This window comes from Falco punctatus, assembly GCF_963210335.1.
Source record: "Falco punctatus genome assembly, chromosome: 3".
Lineage (NCBI taxonomy): Eukaryota > Metazoa > Chordata > Aves > Falconiformes > Falconidae > Falco > Falco punctatus.
The window spans coordinates 48042954-48066185 of record NC_137582.1 but is presented as its reverse complement, the minus strand read 5'-3'; the positions used below and the strand labels follow the sequence as shown (position 1 = coordinate 48066185).

General features: G+C 36.7%; 1 protein-coding gene across 1 annotated transcript in view; it reads left to right on the top strand.

The window, feature by feature from the left end:
• Nucleotides 1–23232, top strand: part of LOC308060261 (lipoxygenase homology domain-containing protein 1-like) — a gene marked incomplete at its 5' end in the record, with an annotated part of 211124 nt that overhangs the window by 51574 nt on the left and 136318 nt on the right. Inside the window, 7 exons of the mRNA XM_080378728.1 lie at nucleotides 547–636; nucleotides 2689–2821; nucleotides 3097–3248; nucleotides 5506–5660; nucleotides 8098–8156; nucleotides 8489–8533; nucleotides 12877–13040. Coding sequence (XP_080234854.1) covers nucleotides 547–636; nucleotides 2689–2821; nucleotides 3097–3248; nucleotides 5506–5660; nucleotides 8098–8156; nucleotides 8489–8533; nucleotides 12877–13040 — 798 coding nt within the window. The remainder of the gene's footprint in view (nucleotides 1–546; nucleotides 637–2688; nucleotides 2822–3096; nucleotides 3249–5505; nucleotides 5661–8097; nucleotides 8157–8488; nucleotides 8534–12876; nucleotides 13041–23232) is intronic.

The following is a 23232-nucleotide window of genomic DNA, read 5'->3' as shown; positions in this document are numbered from 1 at the left end:
TCAGAAAGCAAAGATAGTATCACTGATTTCCAGGGTTTTGCAGATGTCCTGCCAGCTTTTGAAAGCTTATTCTTTAAGATCTCCAAAAGTTTTATAACCTTGGTTTTGACATACTAGGGTTTATGGTCATATTGCTGTGCTGCATTATGAAAGAATTGCAACCAGTGGATTTAATTTTGTATTTCTCATTGCTCTCATCAATGGCTCTCACCAGCTCTTTTTACTCTTCAGACTTCGAAGAGTTTTCTCTTCTGCCAAATCATTTCCCTGGCAAGCATTGTAATTTCACTTGGCTATAAAGTGGTGTTCAGACAGAAATCTGCTTAGACAAAATAGAATCAGTCTCTTTTCTGGATCCCATAATCCAAAGTCTGCCAATCAAATATTGTGTCCTGTTCCTGTGCACTCAGATGCTACAAGGTTCAGAGAAATCTAGAACCAGTTGCAAAGATTAATGAGCATGCAGCCTCTACCACACAAGTTTAAAGTGTAAGTTATTATTTTTTTTCTATATTTTTTATGTTGTATTGTTCTGGTTTTATTCAGGTTAAAATAAAAAGCATTGGGAATATCTACAAGATAAGAATTGAACTTGATGGATTACTGAATGGACAATCAGAGTGGAACTTAGAAAGGGTGAGATTTTTTATGGTGATTTTTTCCTGTTTTATTAATTTTTGTATGAACTGAAAACCTATCTTTTCATGAAGCCATGGTTTAATGAATTAGAAAATGTTGACTGCAATATGTTCTTATTGCTTTGTGTTCTTAGGTTGCTTTAGAGATGACAAAAGCACTGATACAGTCCATCTCCTAAGAGCTGGAAATATATAGGTTTATTTTGCAATTATTCTGAATTAATGTAGTTTGCAGATACCAGTTTTAGTGTACTGATGTATTCTACGAAGTTTTGCTTTCTGAAAGCTCACCTGTACTCTGCATTGTGTGTTAGGGAGATTCTAGCTATAAATTCAAGCTCTGAAAAATTGAAAATGGTGAAGCAACAGTTATTCCATGACAACTACATGTGAAGAATTAACAAAGTTTGCTTAGGAGTAGAGTAGTCCTAACTGGCCCCAAACATAGCTCACAATTGCAACCATTTTCAGGGAAAAAGAAACTGCTGGTTTTTTTCAGTTTGTTGAATTAATTCTTCTTCTCTGCTTCTGTTTTAACTGTATGTTTTCTTGTGATATCTAGGGAAGTTCACCAGATTAAATTTATACTAAATTCTTGCTAACACTGACCCCCGTGTAAGATTTATTTCAGAATTGCAGATAAATATCTGTCTTCTTTTTCTTATTTTAAGTCTGTAAAAGACACGTGTTTATCCTTTGGCTTTGAATTTGTCTTCAAAAGCCTGATTTAGACAAGCAGAATTACACAGTAGTAACAGATTTTTACATTACCCCAAAGGCCTTAACTGTGACTGTACCAAAACCGAATGTGCAGGAATCCTACTTTCCATCCTGGTGGTTACAAAATATTTCTTTAACAATTTGGTCCAAATTTCATAGGGTAACCCTGGGATTTCAAATATTTCTTTTCACAGAAAGAAAGAAATCCAGTTGAAAGCTGTGTTTTTCCCGCAAAGCAGTTAATATTTGTGATTGTTGCGAATCAGCAGGGGGAGCTCTGCCAATAAACATTACAGATTAAGAGTCACTACTGAGAAGTATTTCATGTTAGAATAAATACATGCTTTGGCGTTAAAAGAAATGTTTATTCTACTTAAAATAATACTTTATTGGAAAAGTGAGATAAAGGCATATATTGTCCTGATTTTCTAAGTGTTAGAATTTGAATGTGAATGCTTGTTTTCATAATTTTGTTTGCAAGGCTTACACTTGCTATATGCAAAACACAACTGCTGAAAGCCAATTTTTTGGCACTTATTTCCTTTTGTTAGTGAAGGCCTATGGAAAGAACTGTACGAAGTAAACATTGTTGTAGTTCAAGACCAACAAGAAATGCTCCCATGAAAGAGGGGAAAGACTGTTTTAGTTATAGGAAATAAGCTATCGGAATGTACAGTGGCAAGTAACTCAAGAATTTGAATTCTAACTACTTTCAGAGGAATATATGGAGGGTGTTGGTACCCAGGTTGGCTTTTGTTCTGCTGTAGAAGAGCCAAATATAATAGAAATTGATTTAATATTTCAACATAACCTTTTCTTGCCAAAGTTCAGAAGGATGTAGATGATGAGTTTCATCCTGTTTTCATTTTAATATAAGAAATGTGTCAATCTTTCCACATCTTCCAAAAGCTTAGTCTCTCCTAACCTCACCTGTTAGAAAATTTTCAGTTTACAATACTGCATAGAAGTGGTTCACTGATAGAAATCAGAATTAGTGACATTTCTTATGGCAAAAAAATCAAATTTCAATTACAGATTTGTTTGTTCCAAGAATGAGTAAAGTCCAGGGCATATTCAAAGAATAGAGTGTGGCAGTTTCACCTGCAATACCACAGGTGTGAGTAAAGATCTTCTCTAGTAACAAGCCCGGCTGCAGAGTAGTGGCCAAAGAAAAAATGTTTTCATACCGCAGTTATGTATGTAATATTTTCTGATCATGTTATTATTTTCTGAGATAGAAGAAAATATATACAAAAATATGTTTTTCTGTTGAGAAACAAAGCACTGGAAAGAGTGAACTGATTCATAGCTGGAATTGCTTCTTCTCTAGGTGACAATGCAACATCTAAAGAACAAGAAAATGCTGAATTTCCCAGCAAACACATGGTTGTCAAAGAATCGTGATGACAGAGAATTTCTCTGTGAACTTCCAGTAGTGGAAGCTGGAAAACCTATCTATCCAAGTATGTATGTACTTCAGTTGCACAGTTACATACTTATCCATTACCTGGTTTTCAGTTTTAATATAATCTGAATTATATTCAATTTCCTGTACATTCCTAAATGTGGTCTCAGCAATCTTAAAAACAGATAGTTACACTGATTTCTGGAGAATATATTCCAAAAATTAATTGCAAATCAAACTTGTCGGTGGTGTTCCCATTAAGCTATAGTAGTGAGTAAAATGAATTGTGGTTATACCTAACTTGTATTTTCTTCTTTTGGATATTTTCGGAAGTCGTTTTATACCATGTTTATGTGTACACTGGTGACTTGGAGCAAGCTGATACAGATTCTGCTGTTTATCTGTGTATCTATGGAAAGAGAGGAGATTCCGGTCTAAGACTTCTGCATAAAACTGGTATGCGAGTGACACTTCAGAGAGGAATGGTAAGTCTGAAAACCAATTTGCTTAGATGTATAAACATATTGAAGTAACCTATATGGGTCTGAACAGGTTCCTAATAAAAAAGAATCATAGAGGTTTAGCAAAATAAGTTCTAAGAACTAAGGAAAATAATTTTCTGCTGATCAGGAATGACTAGAAAAGTTAAAACACAGGCAGGAAAAGGGGAGGAAAAATGATTTGGAGAATCACCCTAGGATGATGAGAGGAGCTGCCTATGAATTTAAAACATATTCTGTCAAGCTATGATGAGTTACAGCTGGATCCAAAAAAGTTCACATAAATTGTTCCATGAATTCAGTTCTTAGTAGGACTTTGTTATGTATTTCTTTTACTGTATAATAATATAGTATTGTGATTAATACGGAGCAGATTTAAAATAATTTTTCTTTCAGTTACCTCCTAGCTCCTCCATAAGTAAAATATACATCATCCTGATTTTCTGCATTAGTGTATGGTTGAATTTTAGGAACTACTGAATTTAATCCTAGCTCTGCCACTAGCCTTATTATGACCTTCCATTAAGCTTGTTTCTTCCTTTGTGAGCTATTGAGGATTAACTCTTGTACATCTAACAAACAGTATCAAGCTGTTAGTGGAACACTCAATTACACAATAAAAAGCAGTATCTAAAATGCTAAGCATAGTAATAACCCACTTGGAAACTTCAGCTGTGTCTATATTATTTTAAAATACATATTATATTGTTAATGTATGAGATTTAAAATTCTATTCAAACTGAAATTCAGAATTGGAGTGGATTTTTCTGGAGGGATTATTCTAGCCGGACTGACAGTAAATTCAGCATATTATTTATACAGGGGCTAAGCAGGGGTGGCTCAAAGTGCACTTCATAACAGAAATGGGTGAATGAGACAGTGGATTGTACGGAACAGCAGAGCAGGGCCTGGGATATGTCTTTTTATGACAAAGGCTGTTGAGCGCTGACTTGAACAATTTGTTTTCATCCCTGCCACAGACACTTTACATGATATCGGACAAATCACTTAAGTTTCCCTGGGTGACCACTTTTTGTATGCTTCTGTTTTGCTGCACAAACCTGTTTAACTTTCCTGAGCAACATTAGCCGTAACTGAGATTCGTTCAAAGAGAATTTTGTTCTGCACCTAGTAAGCTCTTTGAAATGTTAAATATGCCAACAAATTAACCCCTCTGTTAACCCCAAACTACTCTGCATCTTTGACACTTTTGGCAATAATCTCTGTGCTTTAACTATCTACGTCAAATGGAACATTATGCAGATGGCCTTTCAGAAAAAAGATTTCAGCGTTTGTGGAAATCTGGGATACTATGGAAAAAGCACAAAAGTGAAGTCACTGGGGAAATCAGTTCTGTTTCACTGAAGTCTATGGGTGGTTGCAGTAAATAATGCATACAGTCATAAAGACAATGAAGATAAAAAGAAATATTGAAAAGCTGTAGTTCTGCCTGTGTACGATTTGAGGCAGGGACCCTTCAGAAAGAATAGCTTGTGGTCATATATTACATATACAGAAGGGAGAGGTAAAGTTGCATAGGCAGTCTTAATTCTGCTGTTTGCTAAGGACTGAGAATTTTACAGATACAAATTTTCCAGTGTAGTGCTTTCCTTCATTTTCCTTTTACTGAGAAGAGTGATCTGGACTGTTACATTTAGAGAGAGAAATCTATATGCTTTTTACTGTGATGGAAGATTAGCAGCCTGGCCTTTTACCTGATCAGCTTCATGCTCCTATGAAAACAATCTTTGCCAACTGTAAGCACAAGCTTAAATGAATAACAAGGGGAAAGTTGCATTTCAGACTCCAGTTTCTTCCAGCAGAATAAAATGTAAATACAATAGGTGAGACCAAAAAGAGCATTTTAAATACATTTTACATAAATACCAACAAAGGAGATAAGAGCTTTAACTCATTCTTACCTAGGGGAGAATAATTGTAAATGGTATGGTATTGAGACAATAGTGAGGGTTTGTGTGCAGCGTTTCGGATGATGGCTCAAAACACAATTTATTTGGCATTATTGCTGCAGCCTGATTTTAGTGGTGTTTTCTCATTTGCTCTAATACATAATAAAAATACATTTAACTGTTCAGATCCAAACACTTTGAATACAGTCCAGCTGTCATAAAAGCAATGGGAATCTTTGTACACTGTGAGACTTAATGAGGCTTTTAAAAGACTTCAACTTTCAGATTGACTTAGTGGTGGCAAAATGCAGCGTGCTGTCTCTGTCTTCTAGGTCAGTGCTTTTGAAGTGGAAGCTGTATCTCTTGCAAAGCTGCAGAAGGTGCTGTTGCGCTGTGAGGCTAGTGCCAAATCCCAGTATTGGTACTGTGATAAAGTCATTGTCAGAGAAACTGAGAACAACTTGGAATATGTTTTCAGTTGTGAAAGGTAATTTTTACGATATTCTTAAATATGTTTCACTACCATTATTATGCCAACCAATATACTAAATATGAATTTTCCAAGGAAAGACAAATTTGGATTACTTTGCAGTTTTGTAAAATCCACAAAATGTGTTGTTCCAGAACAGATTGCTTGAGTTAATATGCTGTAGGAACCACAGCAAAGATTAAATGTTTATATTGTGGCTATGTTACTGGATTGTGCAGCCTTGTCATAGAAGGATCAGTGCTATCAGCGTGACTTTCCTATTCAGCAAGGAAAAATAAACCACACAAAAAAATTCTAAATTAATTGCATTTCTAAACGGGAAAGAAAAGAGATTTGCCATCCAGGAGTAGCATTCACTCTCTTTATGAACAACAGCATTTCTAGAGAGACAAATATGACATCCAAAAGTCAGAATTCTTCTGTGGTTTTTCCATTTAAGTTGTTAAATGAGCACCTTGAAAGTCAATTGATAAATACTGCATTTCACACGTTTGGAAGAACACTGGTAATCCCACATTTGGAGTTTTCAGTTTTTCAGTCTCTCTCATGGGTATGTGCTTCATTCGAGTGAAATGAAGTGTAAAGAAACAATGTAACCATCTGACAAGGCACTAGAATTAATAATATTTAATTAATAATAATGAATAAATGTCTAGTTATTTTTTCTGGATTTTCAGAAATTTGTTACTTGCAACCCTTGGTGTCACATCCTCAAAAAAAAGAATTAAGATGCTCTCTCACCTTGATAAATCTCTCTAAAACTGAGATCTTTCTTTAATGAGTGACACGTTTTTAAATAGTAGTATAACACAGGATTTCTCTGGAGTAGATTTGGATGCAGACCAGCTATTGTTGCTAGCTGTGGTTGCTACCTTTCTAAAAAAAACAGGGAACATTTCCTAATGGAAGTTCTACAGAGAAATCAGGCCAGCTGCCTACCTCAATCATGACAAATCAACTCTGTCATAGCTGTCACAGCTGTCCTCCAGTGGGTAACAACAGCTTAGGGATGATGCATGTCAGGGTAACACAGCTTAGGAACGATGCATGTCAGGGCACTTTGCTGTATTAATTCTGTGATAATTAACACCAGATGTTGATCACCAAAATTACTCAGTGGCACTGTCAAGAAGAAACTGAGATAGGGTTTTTTTTGTTTGTTTGTTTCTAATTTTTCTACAAGGCAACACTGCCACTGAAAAATGATTAAAATAGGTCAGTGATGGGGGTTAGGGGAAGCTTCCTTGTTGGCCAAAATGTAAAGCTGAAACACTGTGCTTTATTCAAGGACGGGGGAAGTTTTTGCCCTTCAGAAATCTCTTTAATATATTACTTTTCAGCTTCACAGCTTTATTTTACATGGATATTTTATGATCCAGGCTATGAAAAAAATGCTGTATTTTTTTCTTGTTTAGACAAGGAAACATCAGCATTTTGTCTGGCTTAAAAATTTGATATTAGTTTCTGAATATTCAACAGCTCCTACTGGCTTTCAATTATACAGTATTAGTTACAGACTAATACTTCTTAGCATTTAAGATTGCAGAAGATACCTGTGTGATCAGGTCTTAGCAGAAGTGATATAAATAAGTAGTTGTCTGGTAAGACAAATTTATTTCTTAGGGAATAGTTCTTATATGAATTGACCTGTTAATGTTTTCAAGACAAAAAGTAAGGAACCTTCAAAAGCTGCTCTGGAGTCATCCTGCCCATCTTATGCTGGATTCCCAACAGGCTCATAGGAGACTGAATAGTTTAGGTCATTCCTGGAGAGTCTACGGAAGCGGACTGAGTAAATAAAAACCAGCCATTTGGAAGCTTACTGAATTATTTCTTTTCCTGTTAAAAATCAGGTAATTTTTTTACCAAGCAGGAGGAAGCTAAAGCAGTTGGTAATCCATGTTCTGAACGAAAAGGTTTTAAAATTATCTGTAACCTAGAGTAACATGACTAAAAAACATAACCAATGTTTGCCTTTAATTTGTACTTTCTCAGACTTCTCTGTCCTCAATTTTTAGGAGGAATAAGGAAGAGCAGTATTTGATTCCATCTTTGTTTTTAACACTGAACTTTGATTTTAAGAAATAGTGCAATAGATAAATACAAATTATACTTAGCACTCAATCCACAGTACTAAAAAAAAATGTTCTGCGCCATAGTCTTCTGTTTAGCTATAAAATAAGTACAGTTGTGCCACATGAGTCTCTAATCTGACACAGGTATATTTTACGCTTACACAGCTCTTATGTCTGCACAAATAAAATTCTTTGTTGGTTCAAATAATTTGTACTTTAACATCTATCAGGCAAAATACTAAAATATTAGAGGCAGAGACCTTTGCTGTTATATGTATTCAGTAAGAAAATTTATATGGTAATACAGTGGAGAGTAAGCTGATTCCTACCTGCTTTCCTGCTTTCTTTCTTATTCTTAGGTGGCTTCCATTTGTGTCCCAAGGTGTAATTCATTCAGAAATTGAGTTGTACCCTCAAGGTAAGGTTTATTGTAGCTTTATGAAAGTAAGATCAGTGATTTCTAATTACTCTGAAGAAATCTGGGCTGAATTTACACTTTAAGTATCAGAGTTAACCATTCTGCAGCTTCCTTTGTTACATTTCTGAGACAGTATATTTTGTGTTTGCGTTGTATGATGGGTATAGGTGATAGTGAGAAAATCATAAGGGAATGAATGAGAAGGAAAGTTTTCTTGTATTGGCTAAAATCACAGAATGTCTTTTTCACCTCTTCTTTCAAACTTTTTCTTTAATGTTAAAAGATAGATCCTTTATTAACTGCTTTTTTTTGTTTTTTGTTTTTTTTTTCAGAATTTCAAATAAATCAACAGTTGAAAATGCAAGAAGCAGCAAATGGTAAATGCTGCTTGAGTCTTGTCTTTAGTGAAGATTGTTTCTGTTTCAGAACAAATAGCTTTACACATTGTTGCCATTTCTATTTTAAAACATTAATTACATATACTGTTGAACATTTTAGTAAACCAAACTTCACATTGCAATTTAAACAATAAATCACTTTATTCATGTTTTCTTTTTATTCTGTCATTTTTCTTTCTATAATGTTAATTTCCTCTCTGTTTGAAAATTCATATTTTTCTAGTACTTATTGATGATCTATGTTAATTTCAGATTTTTGTGTTAACATTTTAAACCACAATTCTTTCTCCTCGGCTATATATAGTTTTGTTCTCATCATTAGTTTTTAATTTTCTTTTTTACCTGTGATTTCATATTTGTTCAGCTTGACTCTTCTGTCCTTGCAACCAGCACAGATTAAATTACATTTCTTAATAACATGTAACCATTTCTCAGCTGTGAGAAGTGCTTCATGCTTTAGATTGAACAATAATTTAGAAGATGTTGTGAGAAAGTTTGAAAATGTTTATTCATAATTCATTTTATCGCTCAAGATATCCACAAAGCCCCAAATATCTTGTCTTAAATAGTGTCCCTGTGGCAGTTAATGACAAAATTGGTACCCGGTTATTTTACAAATTATGTTCAAATCATATAAGCTGTATTTTGGATCATAAGTATCTTTGTCCTTCTTCCCTTCTATGCCTTTTTCAGGAGGCTTTAATTTTCTATCTGTTCATCGCTCTTTGTACTGTAGCTGTTCTGCGTGCCTTGCTTCCACAAGGCAAGCATCTAGAGATCTGCCTTTACATAGATCAAATCAGTCTGCTTAGTCCTTTCTGCACCTATAGCTGGGTGTTTATGCTGTGTCTTTTAAGCTTTGCTTGTCTGGTTACACAGTAAAAGTTGCAGTGCATAAAAATTGTCCCATAAGCCAAACAAAAGAAGACAAAGAGCAGGAATAAACTAAGTGTATATCCCACTGGCCTGTCTTCAGTGGAGATGGGCTTGGTCTTGCAGTGAACATTTTATTCACAGCGCTCTCACCCTGACCCTGTGGGACAAATGTCTTTGTGCTGTCCGGAAGAGCTGAGCACCGTTCTCATTGACAAAACTTACCCCTTGTCAAAGCAGATTGTTTCATGGAAACACAAGGTGGATTTATTGTAAATGCCTCAGTGAGAGTTAGGCAGACAAAAGCACATGCACCAAATACCCTCTTGTTTGGGGCACTTGTTGGAATATGGAACAGTGGGAAAGGGACTTGAGATTGTGTAGCCCATATCTGCAAGGACTGCTCCGATTCCTGGATGAGTAATTCATCTGAGATTTTGTTCATTTACTTTTTTTCCCATGAGCTTTTAAAATATATAATTTTCATTCAATCTAACTTGTTGTTTGGGTTTATTCATCTGAGATTTTGTTCATTTACTTTTTTTCCCATGAGCTTTTATAATATATAATTTTCATTCAATCTAACTTGTTGTTTGGGTTTTTTTTTGTTGGGTTTTTGTTTTTTTTTTGTAAAACAGATTTTTTTCTGGGAAGTAGAACTTTCTAATGTATTGTATTGTTTCTAATATTCTAGAAAGAAAAAATTATGAAAAGTAATCTGTTCATCCATGTATTCAAAATGAAAGTCACCTCATTACACATTTTCTGTATTCTTTTCTCCTCATGTGTATTCCTCTTCAGTCATTAAGGAATTACCGGTATTCTACCAACTTTCTATGCCAAAGAGAATGAGAATTATGTGTTTGTAATACTTACCGTCTCCAGTTTCTATTTGAAAGCATGCAGGAATGCAACGAGGATTTCTGGCATCAAAGAGATTAGAAATTTTAGGATTCTTCTCCTGTACTCACATTGATGTTCAAACACAAAGTCCTAGTTGTTTCCAGAAAAAGAAAAACCCTCAAAGTCTATATATAGAAGTACAAACAAAACCTTTTTTTTATGTTTTTGTGGAAGTTTGATTCCCTTTTTTGTCTTGAGAGTTGTACTTGTGTGTACACTTACTACACTTACCCTCTGGAGGCAGGAGCTGAGCTAGGTAGAACATACAGTCTCAAGAGTACAACTGTGTGGTTTCAAAACTGCATTGCTTAACAAAAGACAGACTTGGAGAGGATAATAGAATAGAAAAGGCCATCAAAAGCACTTGAGGTACAAGAAATCAGACAATGAACAAGTCCAAAAGAAAACACATTTTGCCTGCTTTTAAATGAATATTTGTTTCTGAATGACTTTTTTTTTTTTAATTTTTAGGAGGAGCAGTGGTTCATATTTTACCATTTGTCTGCATCATTCTCATAAATTGAATTGTCCTTATTTTCCAACCAAATGGTCCAATGGAACTTTGTCTTTAAGGAATTGATATTATATTGTTTGAAAACAGGAAAGGCTAACTTTTTTGGTATATGAGCTCTTCTACAGGGCAAGGAGCTCCTGCTTTATGCTCTTTGTTTCTACCTTCAGTGTATAGAGGCTTTTCACCCTTTGTTGATCCTTTTGTAGCCTGGTGCTATGGTTCTTTTGTCATGAAAGTGAGTCTATAGAGAAAGCTGTGAGGATGCAAATTTTCAAAGGCACAAAAGAGCTTGTTACAAGCTGGAGTCTTGTAATTTTTAGTGGAAATCAGATGATTCACTTCCTTTATAGAATCATATAATGGTTTGGCTTGGAAGAGATCTTAAAAGATATAGTCCACCCCCCTGCCCTGAACAGGGACATCTTTCACTAGTCCAGGTTGCTCAAAGCCCCATCCAGCCTGACCTTGAATGCTTCCAGTGATGGGGCATCTACCACTTCTCTGGGAAACCTGTTCCCGTGTCTTACCACCTGTATCATAAAAAAATTCTTTTCATGTCCTGTCTAAATTTACCCTCTTTTTAAAACCATTTCCCTTGGCCTGTTACAGGTCTTGGTAAAAAGTCTTTGCCTTTCTTATAAGCCCTCCTTCATATATTGAGAGGCTGCAATAAGGTCTCTCTGGAACCTTCTCTTCTCCGGGCAGAATGACAACCTTTCTTCACAGGAGAAGTGTTCCAGCCCTCTGATCATTTTCATGGCCATCCTGTGGACCTACTCTAACAGGTCCATGTTTTTCTTGTGCTGGACTCCCCAGAGCTGGATGCAGTACTCCAGGTGGGATCTCACCAGAGCAGAGTACAGGGGCAGAATCTCCTCCCTTGACCTGCTGGCCAGGTTCGATTGACCAACCAAATGAGCTGTTGCTGTTTTCTGCATTCCCAGCTGTGTATTTATGCATATTTAAAAATATGCCATCTTCCAAAATCAGGTGTCAGCCAGACCTCAAAAACTTGGAAAACAGATCAAACTTCCTGCTCCAGTTAGGTCTTTGTGTGGCAAATTACTGAGGGATAATGGGGTTGACCCAAGATAAATGCTTCTGTCAGACAACAGATTTAATTCATGCAGGCACTACCAGACAGCTTTCTATTAATAAAACTGCAGTGTATGCTGTGGCATTTGTTTATAAGACGGCTGTGGGCTGGTATTTCATTTGTTGTTTGCCTTGCACAGAATGAATTTAAGTCACTAAGGGGAACTTGTTTCATACAGGCAAAAGCTGTAACCAAAAGAGGGGTGGACAGAGTGCCATCCCAGCTTTTCAGATGTAGAAATGCATTTTCCAATCCTGAATTGTTCTTTTTAAAAAAGGAGGTTTACATTAAGCTTCTTTCAGATATTGAAATAACTTTTGTACATTGTATGAGAGCAGAGATGACATTTTAGTATCAGGGAAGTTTTATACAAAATGATTTTCTGATGAGTCCTCATCCTCAAAAATCTTTTTTTTTCATGCTAATCCCAATGACATACCTCCATTCAGGCAAATGGAGCTCTTGGTATGTCACATCAACGTAAAATGAAAGGAAATTGTACTTAATTGGGATGCTTTGATAGCTTTTTCCTGTTGCATTTCTTGGTTATAGGTGTTGTCATAATCCAAATTCTGGAGTTTGGGCTTTTCCTGTGATGACCCACAGTGTTATGGCTAGGAATCTCACTAGGCTCTGTGTCCATATTTCCAGCTTTAGTACACTGCAAACCTCCCAAATCATTAAAGTTATGCAACTTGCCTAAGATAAGTTTGAATGATGTAGTATTTAGCCAATCTTCCGTTGCTTCTCCCAGCATCATTACCTTTTAGGTGTCTCTGTGTGTGTGTGTGTGTGCATCTATCTATCTAATATAATAGCTGCAGTCCCTGGGATAAACCACACTTTTATTTATATCTTTCAAGTAACTTTGAAGTAACTGACTACATATCAGTAACGGTTATAAAAGCATTTTGATTTTATTTTTTTACTTTACAGAAGGAGACTGGAAGATTACTGTAGTCACTGGGGATTTTGAAACAGCTGGCACAACAGCAACAGTGTCCCTCTACGCTTATGGAGAAAACAGAGCTTCTGGTCCTATTATTTTGGGATCTGGGAGACACCAGCTGTTTAATCCCAACAATGAAGATACATTTAAGGTATAATATGGCTGTTCTATAAACACTGGAGAATTCAAAACATATGCAAAAGAGCTTTTCTCAAAACTGAATAATTGTGGTAATAAAAAGGACTCAAAGCAATATGTAAGGATCACTAAGTATTTCTGAGGGAGTGGCTGACTTTTATGATAGTAAGATTTGGACCAGCAAATGTATTCAGAACTGCATCCAGCAGACATAGCACTCTCAGCATCTGCTTCATACCTGCATCTGCTTGATGTGCTACTTTTAACTAGATGTTCATTTGCTGAGGTATAAAAAACTGCTTTTTTTTTTTTTTGTGTTGATGTAGCAAGATAGCCCTGGCTATGGCTTGTGTTGCATAGCCATCTTTGGAAGTGACCACTCTTAAGTTCTTCCATGGGTTTCCTCAGACTTTCACTGAAGCACACTGTCATGTGAACCTCTTCTTGGAAAAAGTAAGAAGGAAAGGGGGGATGGCTAGGGCCTAGAGTCAAATCACACTGAGTAGCTTAACTCAGATGATTTAGACTAGTGATATCCTACTCCTCTGAAGAAATGGAGAGATTTCTTTCTTCTTCAGAGAAACCTCTGAGAGTGCTTCAGAAGCATGACATTTCCCAGGGCTTCTCCAAGTTCCTATAAATCCTACAATTTCTCCAGTCCCTATAGTTCCTCAGGACTGTACCTGTTGCAACCATTAAATCTGTGATACCTCATTTAGGTTGAAATAATTCATGCATAGTAAACAGATGATGGGGAATCAGTGACAGATAGGACAGGAAGTTAAATTTTTGTTTTCCAGATTGAAGTATTTATATGTAAGATCTTGCAGAGGCAAATTAATGGTGGTCTTTCCCTTACTTTTATTGAAGTTGAAAGTAACTTGGCTAAAGTTTGCAGATAATGCTGGTTTAAGATTATCTCATATCAAAACAGGAAGGTGAAATCAGTGTTTACCTGAATACAAAATGTAAGTGTTCCTTCGCAAATAACTCCAGCTAGATAATCATCCTGGATATTTAGTCACCTGATTAATGCTGTCTGACAGCAAGTTCTTGCTCATTTATCCAGTTCATTGAGGGAAGTACCAAGAACATTTGCTTGTTTTCTTTCTCTTTGGAAGGGAAAGTATGTTTCTAAATGCATAATTTTCATCCTTCCAGCATCAAAGACCTGATACCTAGTTGTCCTGGTTTTGGCTGAGGAGAGAGTTAATTTTCTTCTTAGTAGCTGATACAATGCTGTGTTTTGGGTTTAGGGGGAGCTCTGATGATCTGGTGCTATCCACACTAGCAGCCAGGTTTAGGTCTTCTATACTGTACCTAGGTCTTTGTGCCTGATGTTTTTCTTTGGTGATATACCACGGAAAGCCTGGAAGAGGCTTGGAGGCTAGGTGCAGCACTTTGGTGCAGTTTAGGTGCAATGAATCTGCACTGAGGAGTACAACTTAAACATTTCACAAGATCTAATTGTATAATCAAACTTTTAAACTCATGTGTAATGAGACCTTTAAACTTCAGATGTTCTTGAGAAGTCTTCTCCCTGAATTCTAACCACACCATCAAAGTTTCAAGGTTAATCAGATTACTGTCCATCCATTATTTCTCAAAACCACTTACTTGACTTTCAATCTGTGCTGATCAATGGAGAGAGAAAGAACAGAACAGATAAAGTATTTTTTCTTCTTTTTCCCACATATTTTTTCCCCTTAAACACCTCAATTTGATCAGGTAGCTGAGATTTTTGTTAATCCAAAAGAAACTTGTGTCCTGCAAATATTTGAGCACTTTGTAACTCTACAGTTTTCCAACATTAAGAGCACAGTGTAATAACATCAATATTGCTAAAAACTGTGGAGTTGCAGAAAAATTGAATAGCCCTTATCAATTTCTATTACACCACTTTAATCTGTTAACTACATTGGGTAAAATCTTGATTAAATGGTCCTTGATTTGCAGCCTTTGTGAAGGAATGTGCTGCGTATTTGAAGGCTATTTAAACTTCAGGTAACCCCCCTTTTTTTAAAGAAAGTGTTAACTGATGCAGGGAGCCACAAGAGTTCAACATAATATAGTGGAAAAAATAATCACAATCATATCCCACCAAACCAATCAAAATACCATCTCATTTCAAAATCCCTTTGGACACAGATATGTGACAAGAGATGACAGAGAAATGGCCCACAAAAAGAAAATGAGACAAAACTGTACTAAATTCTCTTAATAAAAATAAAGAATAGTAACCTGATAGAAAGTACAGTTAAATGCATGGTAACTTGGTTACCTAACAGTAAGTAGTGAATATTCAGTAATGTTTAAAGTAATAAAAAAAGGAAGTTATTAAAACTTGAGTAAATCCAGTGGTGCTCCTCTATATACCCCTGAAATTTTGTTGCTCATCAAGAACTTGATTTTGATGTTTCTTGCATTGCTGTATATAGCTGGTGTGACTTCATTAACTTTGGCTATCTCTGATTAAGGTTTGTGTAAATTAGATTAAAACCTAGTCAGTGTAATGGAGGTAGAATGTAACAAGGTTATTGCCCTTGGAGGTTTCCATATGATGGTAGCATGTGAAATTCACTGAAGGTAATTTACAGTGATTGTCAATGAAGGGAGTTTTTCTTTCTGGCTGAATTCTTGGGTTCTAGGTTCTCACAAGATAGTTGTGTTTAAACTGCACTATATTTACCCGTGTGGCTTAGCAATTTTTTCCTACCAGATGGGAAAGTCAGGGATGAACAATTTGGGAATGGGAAAGCAAAGGAATTTAAATTTGATGAATTTCCCTTTCTGCTTTGTAATTGTTCCTGCGTGTTCAAAGAAACTACTTCTAGGCTATGGTTTTCTGCTTCTGTTACTATTCAGACATAGTTTTCAGGACATAATTTTTCTGTTGAGAGTCATTCCTCCTCCAATAGAGGGACATCAATCTACCATAAGTCACAGCTTTCATCAAAACTGTGATCTGTTTCTTGCATTTTCCTCTGGTGTCATCACAGTCCCTGAGTATTTCTCACTATTTCAAAAATACTGATTTTGGCAGTATGTTGAGTTGCTCAAGACACTGGAGCTTTAATTATATTGCAAATTACGTTCTCCAGAGCCCTATATTCTGCATCATCATTCTCTGAAAGATGGCAAATTATCTTTTATGAGTGTACACATTGTTTGATAAAGAAATTCTTTTTATAAGTAGTCTTTTAATGTTTGATCATGGCAAATATTCCTTTTTGTGTCAAAGAGAACTAAGCAGAAGACTATAAGCCTATTATTTTCTGTAAAACCAGCTACAGTCTCTCAATTTTTATTACTTTGATACAGAATAATTCCATACCTTCAGGTACAAGTTCTGCTCTTCCAGTAATAATGAAGTCAGTAAAAGCACTGACTGGTGCAGTGCGTCCGCTTTCAAAATATTGCATGCTAGTGTTAGTGAGAGTGGCAGGACCTAGCACCTCCCTAACAAGAATTCTTCCACATTTTGCTTTGTAAGTTTGCTTCATTATCAGCTCTGCAATCTCTTTAGGGAAGTATTGGTCTTCCTGATCTCGATGCATTGTCAAGTGTATCTCAAATAACAATATATTAAGCTATTAAGAGTCCTGGACTTTTTTCTAAGAAATCTTCAAAATCTTCACTTTACTCTTAAGTTCTATTTTGTAGTTGATGGGTGCCTTTGTAAGGAAGATAGTTGTTTCATGTTTGCAAGCATGGGACATGGGAGTATGCATGGTGTTTTAGGAGAAATGGTAACCGGAATCCATCCCTGGTGTGAATTTTTCTGCATGAGCCCATTTCTCTAACTTGTAAAGCTGGTGCCATATCCAGTCACACTATTTAAGGTTTCTTCATCTGTACAAACAGCCTTTAAACACTGCCATACTCTATCAGGGCAACATGCCAGAAAGTAATATAGGTAGATGAAAAGCAGGGCTCCTACTAATACTTGCAGAGATACTTGATCATAAAACTTAATAAACAATGTTCCTATGATGAGATTATTACAGTGTTAAACCCAGCCTTTTTCCTTCCAGTCACATGTACGTTGTTTGTAAAGAACTGTGTTCCTCAGGTGTTCTTTATGCTGTATTGTATCACATGGAGGCGTTACACTTAGAAGTTTATCTGTTGCTTTTCATTTTGGTTTCCTCCTGTTTAAATGAAATTATCAGTAATTTTAAATAATCTATGCATTATTAATTGACAGTTTTCCCTTTAGAATCAGCCCTACGGGCTGTAAGAATCTGTTATGTTTCACTGTGTGTCTTTCATTCCTGTATCCTGTATCCATATTCATTCTTTCATCAGTCAAAGCTGAGATCTCTAAAGTAAAATGAGAAACAGTGGGGATAAAACCTAATTTTATAAAAAGAGGTTGAAACAAATCCATTTTCATGCTTTTCCTCCTATTGTTAAAATAAAAGAGCCTGTAATGAGCTCAGTGAGAATTCTTCCTAAGTGGGAAGATTGCTAAAGTGACCATAAGCACTAATGTAGCTATCCCCTCTCTTAGCCTTGGGACTGCCAGTGCCTAAAAGCTGGGCATAGCTTGTGTCCTGCTATTTTGCACCTGTCCCTGTTTGCCATAACGGCCATTTAGGTCCAGAAATGGTTGAATAAAGCTTAGAGAAACTCAGGCTTTAATCAGATACACTTAAGGCAGCACAAAACAGTCATACTGCTGGCTTTAACTCAACTTGAAACTGTCCGTTTCTCTACAAAATGTATGTGGTAACAACATGAACCTTATTCCTTACTGAGATAAAAGGGAGAAGTGTGTAAAATGATCTTCATCAGCCACAGGCTGTGCATGAGGCAAATTTTAGCTTGTTCCAAGAAAGCAACATACAAGGATTGTAAAAATGTCACAAACAATCTTGGAGAAAAACACAATTAATCTCATATTCAAGAAATGAGGGAATGAACGTGATGCTGTACTGTAAATCTGCAGTACAGTGTGTATTATGTATGTAAGTTTTTCCCTTCTAAGGTAGTTTCTTGAGAGAAATTTAAGCACTCAATTTTAGGTTTAATCTTTCAGCCATTTATCTGTAAAACATCTTTTTTGTTTTGCTACCTGATGGCAACACAAGTCCAAGACAAATGTACATTAAGACCCCCTCTCTGTCTCTCTTGAGTCACTTCTCCCTCCCAGGTTACGCTGTCCGTTTAGCCCCCCCTGGTAGTCTTCAGAGGGTTGTTTCTGAAATGCTGTGACACCAGTTTCCTTTGTTAAGCATCTCCCTGTTAAGAGCTCCCCCACTTTCCTATATCAAGTGCCCAAATCCAGCTTCTGACTTTACTAATCCATGCTCCTCTTGCCTTGCCTTCCTCTCAGCCATTTTCTATTCATATTCTTATGCCTCCCATCATCTCAGTATCCGAGCGCTTTTCAGAAGTAAGTGGTATGACTAATGTATGGCTTATTCTCTCTTGCTCTTAAAAATATTTTTTTTTTGTTTGGGCTTAGTACAACTCTATGAAGAGAATTGACACTACACAGTGCAGGCCTTATACTAAACGAGATGAGATCAATTTTTCTTGCATTGAAACAGAAGATGGTGAAGAGATACATTTTGTGATGGCCCTTAGTTTATATGGCCAGCTCTTCGGCAGCCCTTTAACAGTTCTATCTTCTGCAAAAATTATTTTCATTGTGCATTATAGGAATTAGTACTAGCGATGCTGAATCGTGTTCTCACCCTAGAGATAATTATGTCAATAAGGTGATGCCATTGCACTGAGTGCTACACAGTTACAGAGTAGTTGAGGTTAGGAGGCATCACCGGAGATTTACTAGTCCAGCCCCTTGCTCAAAGCAAGGCCAGCTAGAGTAGGCTGCCTGGGACACTGTCCAGTCGGGTTTTGAATATCTCCCACTCTACAGCTTCTCTGGGTAATCTGTTCCAACACTGGACCACTCACCCTTTTTTTTTTTTTTCTTATATATTTAAGTGGAATTTACGGTGTTTCAGCTTGCGCCCATTGTCTCTTGACTGCTCACTGGATACCACTGAGAGGAGTCTGGCTCTTTAGCCCCTCCCATCAGGTTTTTCTGCAGATTCATATGATCCTCCCCTAAGCTTTCTCCTCTCCAGGCTGAACAGTCCCAGCTTTCTGTGTTTCCTCATGTGAGAGATGCTCCAGTCCCTTAATCATATTCATGGCCAGTAAAAACTGGATTCTTTCTGTACTGGGGAGCCCAGAATTGGATACAGTGCTCCTGGTGTGTCTCATCAGGGCTGAGTAGAGGGAAATATTCACCTCCCTTGATCTGTTGGCAACATTCTTCCTACTACAGACCAGAAGGCTGTTGGCATTCTTTACATTAGGATGATATAAAACAAAATCCTTTAGTCCCTTGGAAGGCAATACAGAAAATCGAAGTCTGATGGGCTCACAGTAACCTACATTGTTCAGAGAAGAAATCGTCAGATGTAACCTTTTTTTCTGAGCTGATGACTTCATGCCTGAATGATAAATATTGCTGTGAATCCACCAGGAGATGACAGACATATATTGCAGAGGCTGGTTCATAATCTGTCAGGGTATCATAGAAACAACTGTCAAAAGGAAAGTAAATCAGAGATCTAGTCCTACTCTTAAGTTGTAGACTGAGGTGACTACTCTGTACCTTTTCTTAAATGACTCTTCATATGCCTTCAGACTCTGAAGCACTTTTATGTGCCCACCAGCATAATCTTTCTTACCATGTATCACTTCTTCATGCGTAAGGTGCACTTGTCCAATCACAGCATCATTCCATTAGCATGATGTGCATGCATGTGGTGAAGGTCAAATAAAGCTTCAGTTTTCTTGCATGACCTGACCTTTGTTGAGCCTTCTTACAACCAGTGCTAAGCTGTATCCCAGTTAACATCCTCTGGCAGGCAGTGTTTTAACTCCTCACCTAAGCACTGTGGAAAGTTTCAAGTCCAGTAAAATACTCCTGGTCTGACTCAGAAAAACACAAATCACTCAGAAAAACTCACTTATATAAGTAGCTACATTCTCCTAACGGGAGTTTTGTGCTTACTTTCAGGAACTGACACCCTGATACCATAAATACTTGGTGTCGGCACAATTTAATTAACCACAATGTAAAAGAGAAGTTATTCTGAGCTTTAATGTTACTCTTCAAACTTTTTCCTATTTGTAGTACTTGAGGGTGGAAAAAATAAGCTGTCTGCTGGTACCATTATTTTAGCACGTAACAACAGTGTGACGTTTCCTTTCTTTAATTAACCTGGTAACAGATAATTGGCATCCATGTTAGGGAATAGTAGCACGTTGTTAGCCTGTATAGGAAGGTCAAGTGATTAAGCATTGATACTGGACTAGCTACAAAATTAAAAGAGCTTGAATGAACTGAAAAAGAAAGTATTTAACTGTCACTGTGCAATGAGCTGTACTTGTTTACACAGCTTTGTGACTGAAGCAAGTATGAAGTGGGAAAAAATGCCAGTTTTTGTGTGGCCTTTAATCCTACTCCTTACATGTCTCTATCCACCTTTTTCACGAGACTGTTAAATTTCTATGTGAGCACCTGTGACATATTCGAATTCTTGAGTTAGTGTGTAAACGTGCCAAGTTTGTTGGACACAATTAACAAATTGGATGAATTCAGACATCTGGAAAATGCAAGCACTGTGGGCAGACTCTGGATACTTTACCTGTACATTAGTTGTGATATTTTTGGCAACATTTACCAGCTGCATGCTCAAAATTTAAAAATATCTTCCACTTCCAAAGATTTCTCCATCATATGCAGATGCTATAGAAGTTAAACTAATGCAGTAAATGATTTCTTTTTATTTTGGGAATCCAGCTGCTGCACATGACTTCTCTGAAATTCTGTTAATGAGGTGGCCTTACATGAAATAAATAACTGTCCGTTCAAGTATAGCCTCTAGCAGTTTTGTTAGACATTGGGATTTTGGTGTAGCTGCTTCTGAAGTGTTGACTTTTCCAAATGATTGTCATGCTAGCTTGAGTTTATTTCAAAAAGTTTGTAGCGTACTTTCTGTACAACAGGAACACAGTGATGTTATTTTGCTTATTCCAGTATATAAAAGAGAAATGGAGTCATTACACATATTCTTTCCATCCTTTTACTGAAGTATCTTTCCACTAAAGTTCTTGTTAAGCCAAGGAACTTTTCACTTAGTTAAACATCTCAAGTACATGAAGATAGGTCTTATGGACTCCACTCAAAATGTCATAGGTATGCAAGGGACTGAAAAGACTGTTTGCATAGCTCATTTAGAAATGAAATTAAAATTTAGTCCTTGCATCCTCTTTAGGAAGAACTTCATGCTGATAAACCTACATTTTAATTTATGTTTAGAGACAAATTGTAAAATACAAGCTTTGTTAAGCTTCAATTTCAAAAAGCAAGGCCGAGTTTTCTAATGCATGATGTAGTGAAAATGTTCCATTGCCTTTGGCAAGAAGAGGATTTAGTCATATACTTGTACAAACACCTAAACAGTAGCAATGAGCAAAGCATACAGTTGTATAAATTAGCAGGCTAATCTTGTGTAACTGCTTGCAAACATTTAGCATGTAGGTGTGGCTGAGGCAAAGCTACCTCTGAAAATGTGGCCCTCTTGAAAGTGGTGGACAGTTTTTTCAATAATACATATTGGTACCGATACTATAAAATATAATGAGTGTTGATAATATTGCCTGTAACAGTGAAGAAAAATACTACAGAGAGAATTCCTACTGTTGTTGTACTCACAATAATATCATTAACATTAATAAGTGCTGGCAATCTCTCACATAAGCAGGGTCTGTATGAGGTCCAGCCCCTTTAGAGCTGATCGCAGAATTTGGCACAAATCGATTGACGCATTAGAAGGAGTTTCACAGTCAACCAAAAGGTGAACTATAAATGATGGATGATTCAAGTGTTCTATAAAACTTTTTGCTGAGAAGAGGCTGAGGTTGGCACTTGCCAGATCTCTCTAATAGGCAATCCCTAAGAAAAGATAAATATATCTGATGTCTGTGATATCTAGATTCCTTTACCTTAATGAGATACCTGTTTCCATGCCGTTGTTTGTTACCTCTGCAGGAGTTTAGGTCTTATTTATGTTGTATACATGGCTAATGTAAGCCACATCAGAATGGCAGCTTCATATCCCCGAACTGTTATCTTAAATTTTATGACTTTGAATTTCCATCCATGTCCAAACTCTGCTATATCAAGCTGAAGAATTTACAGGGAGAAAGGAACTTTGCAAACCAATTTTTAGTATTTTTTAAATTTGAACCTCTTCAATGCTTTGACCTTGGTTGAGGATTAGGTGTCTGTGCCCCGTTGCAGTGGCCAGCAAAGATGAGCCTCAAGCTGCTTACTTTCACTGCAACACTGCTATTCCATGCTCACCAGCAGCAGAATGCCATGAGAAGCTGGACTGGCCAGTCTGAGGGACTGTTTTGCTAACCCAAGTGTACAGTTGCTAGGACTTTAGCAGATTTGTTCTGAGCGGTGTAGACCTATGTGCAAATACATCAGTCTTCTATCTCTGTGTGTCCTTGTCATTTAGGAGCTTTGAGTACCTGCAACATCCAATTACGGTGTAGTGGAGAAATGGTTTTATTATATTGACCACGTTCTTCAGTAGATTTACAACATATCTGCTGAGCAGCTTGTTGCTATTCCTCCATTATTCTGTCTGCACAACTGCCAGCGACAACAGAAATTGCATGATTATATGAGAGACTGGGTAACTGTAAGTGAGATCACATTATCCTTGAGGGAAAACACTAGATTTACAAAGTTAGCTAGGAGAATTATAATTGATAATTTTTGATCTGCCAGTTGAGTTATGGAAAAATAGCAACTAACCCCAAATGAACCAAAAAATTTAGAGAAATATACAGAATTTTGGACTTGTGTCTTCTTCGTATCTTAAAATTTATGAAGAGAGCTTTGCAGCATTCCTGTGAGAGACAGATGTCTAACTGTTGTCCTTGCAACAGTGAAGCAAAGTGGGCTTGTGAATTATGTAGTTTCTCATGATGCTTAAAGCAGATCCAAGAATAGAATCTAGCTGTCTGATTTCCAGAGTGATGCTTTAGTCCTGGGACCCATCCTATCTTCTTTGCATGGCCGTTTATTGCAGTTCTGTCAGAAAGGCTGTTTCCATGTAAAATGGAATGTTACTTTTGCAGCCATAGTGCCACAATATAGAACT